Source organism: Rhagoletis zephyria, unplaced genomic scaffold, assembly GCF_001687245.7.
Source record: "Rhagoletis zephyria isolate East Lansing unplaced genomic scaffold, Rhagoletis_zephyria_1.1 Rzeph_scaffold_01319, whole genome shotgun sequence".
Lineage (NCBI taxonomy): Eukaryota > Metazoa > Arthropoda > Insecta > Diptera > Tephritidae > Rhagoletis > Rhagoletis zephyria.
In genome coordinates, this window is record NW_016158403.1 from 118,705 (window position 1) to 119,312 (window position 608).

General features: G+C 33.1%; 1 protein-coding gene across 1 annotated transcript in view; it reads left to right on the forward strand.

The window, feature by feature from the left end:
• LOC108363621 (piggyBac transposable element-derived protein 3-like) overlaps positions 1 to 296 on the forward strand; it is a 4,018-nt gene extending 3,722 nt beyond the window's left edge. Inside the window, exon 3 of the mRNA XM_017617028.1 lies at positions 1 to 296. Coding sequence (XP_017472517.1) covers positions 1 to 101 — 101 coding nt within the window. The 3' untranslated portion in view covers positions 102 to 296.
• The last annotated feature ends 312 nt before the right edge of the window (positions 297 to 608 follow it).

The following is a 608-nucleotide window of genomic DNA, read 5'->3' on the forward strand; positions in this document are numbered from 1 at the left end:
CTGGTTGTAAATATAAAACACAGGTAACATGCATGAAATGTAACTTAAATCTTTGCTTGCTTAAAGACAGAAATTGTTTCGTACAGTTTCATAAGAAATAAACTTTCCTCTAACTGATATTTTCGTGTTTATTGTACATTTCCTCTTCAGTGCCAATTCTTTCCTCTACCAGGCAACACCGCTTAGAAGCGGTGTAACGGTTTTTTCACTTCAGCTTATTAAATATTTGCCTAAGGTGAAAAATGATCTCATTTTCGTTTTTCTCGATGCAAAATTAGTTTGTAAAAATTTTTTTCGCCATCACCAAAAAAATTCGCCTGCTTGAGGGTTAACTACATTGCATTTGAGTATGGAGAAGCAACTATCTGGAAGTATTTTACATAAAAAATTTACTAAGTATTGCCCGGTTTGTAGTTGCAGTTAAAGAATTGCAAGCATCACTTTTGAATAAATTAGCTTTAATATTTACTGATTTATCGAAGATTTTGTATTTCTCTAAATTACCATTATATGGGATGTGGGCGTAGTTATTGTCCGATTTCTTAAATTTTCGGCTATTTTGTATGCTGTACCAAGGCCAACAACTGTGCTAAGCTTGGAAGAAATTG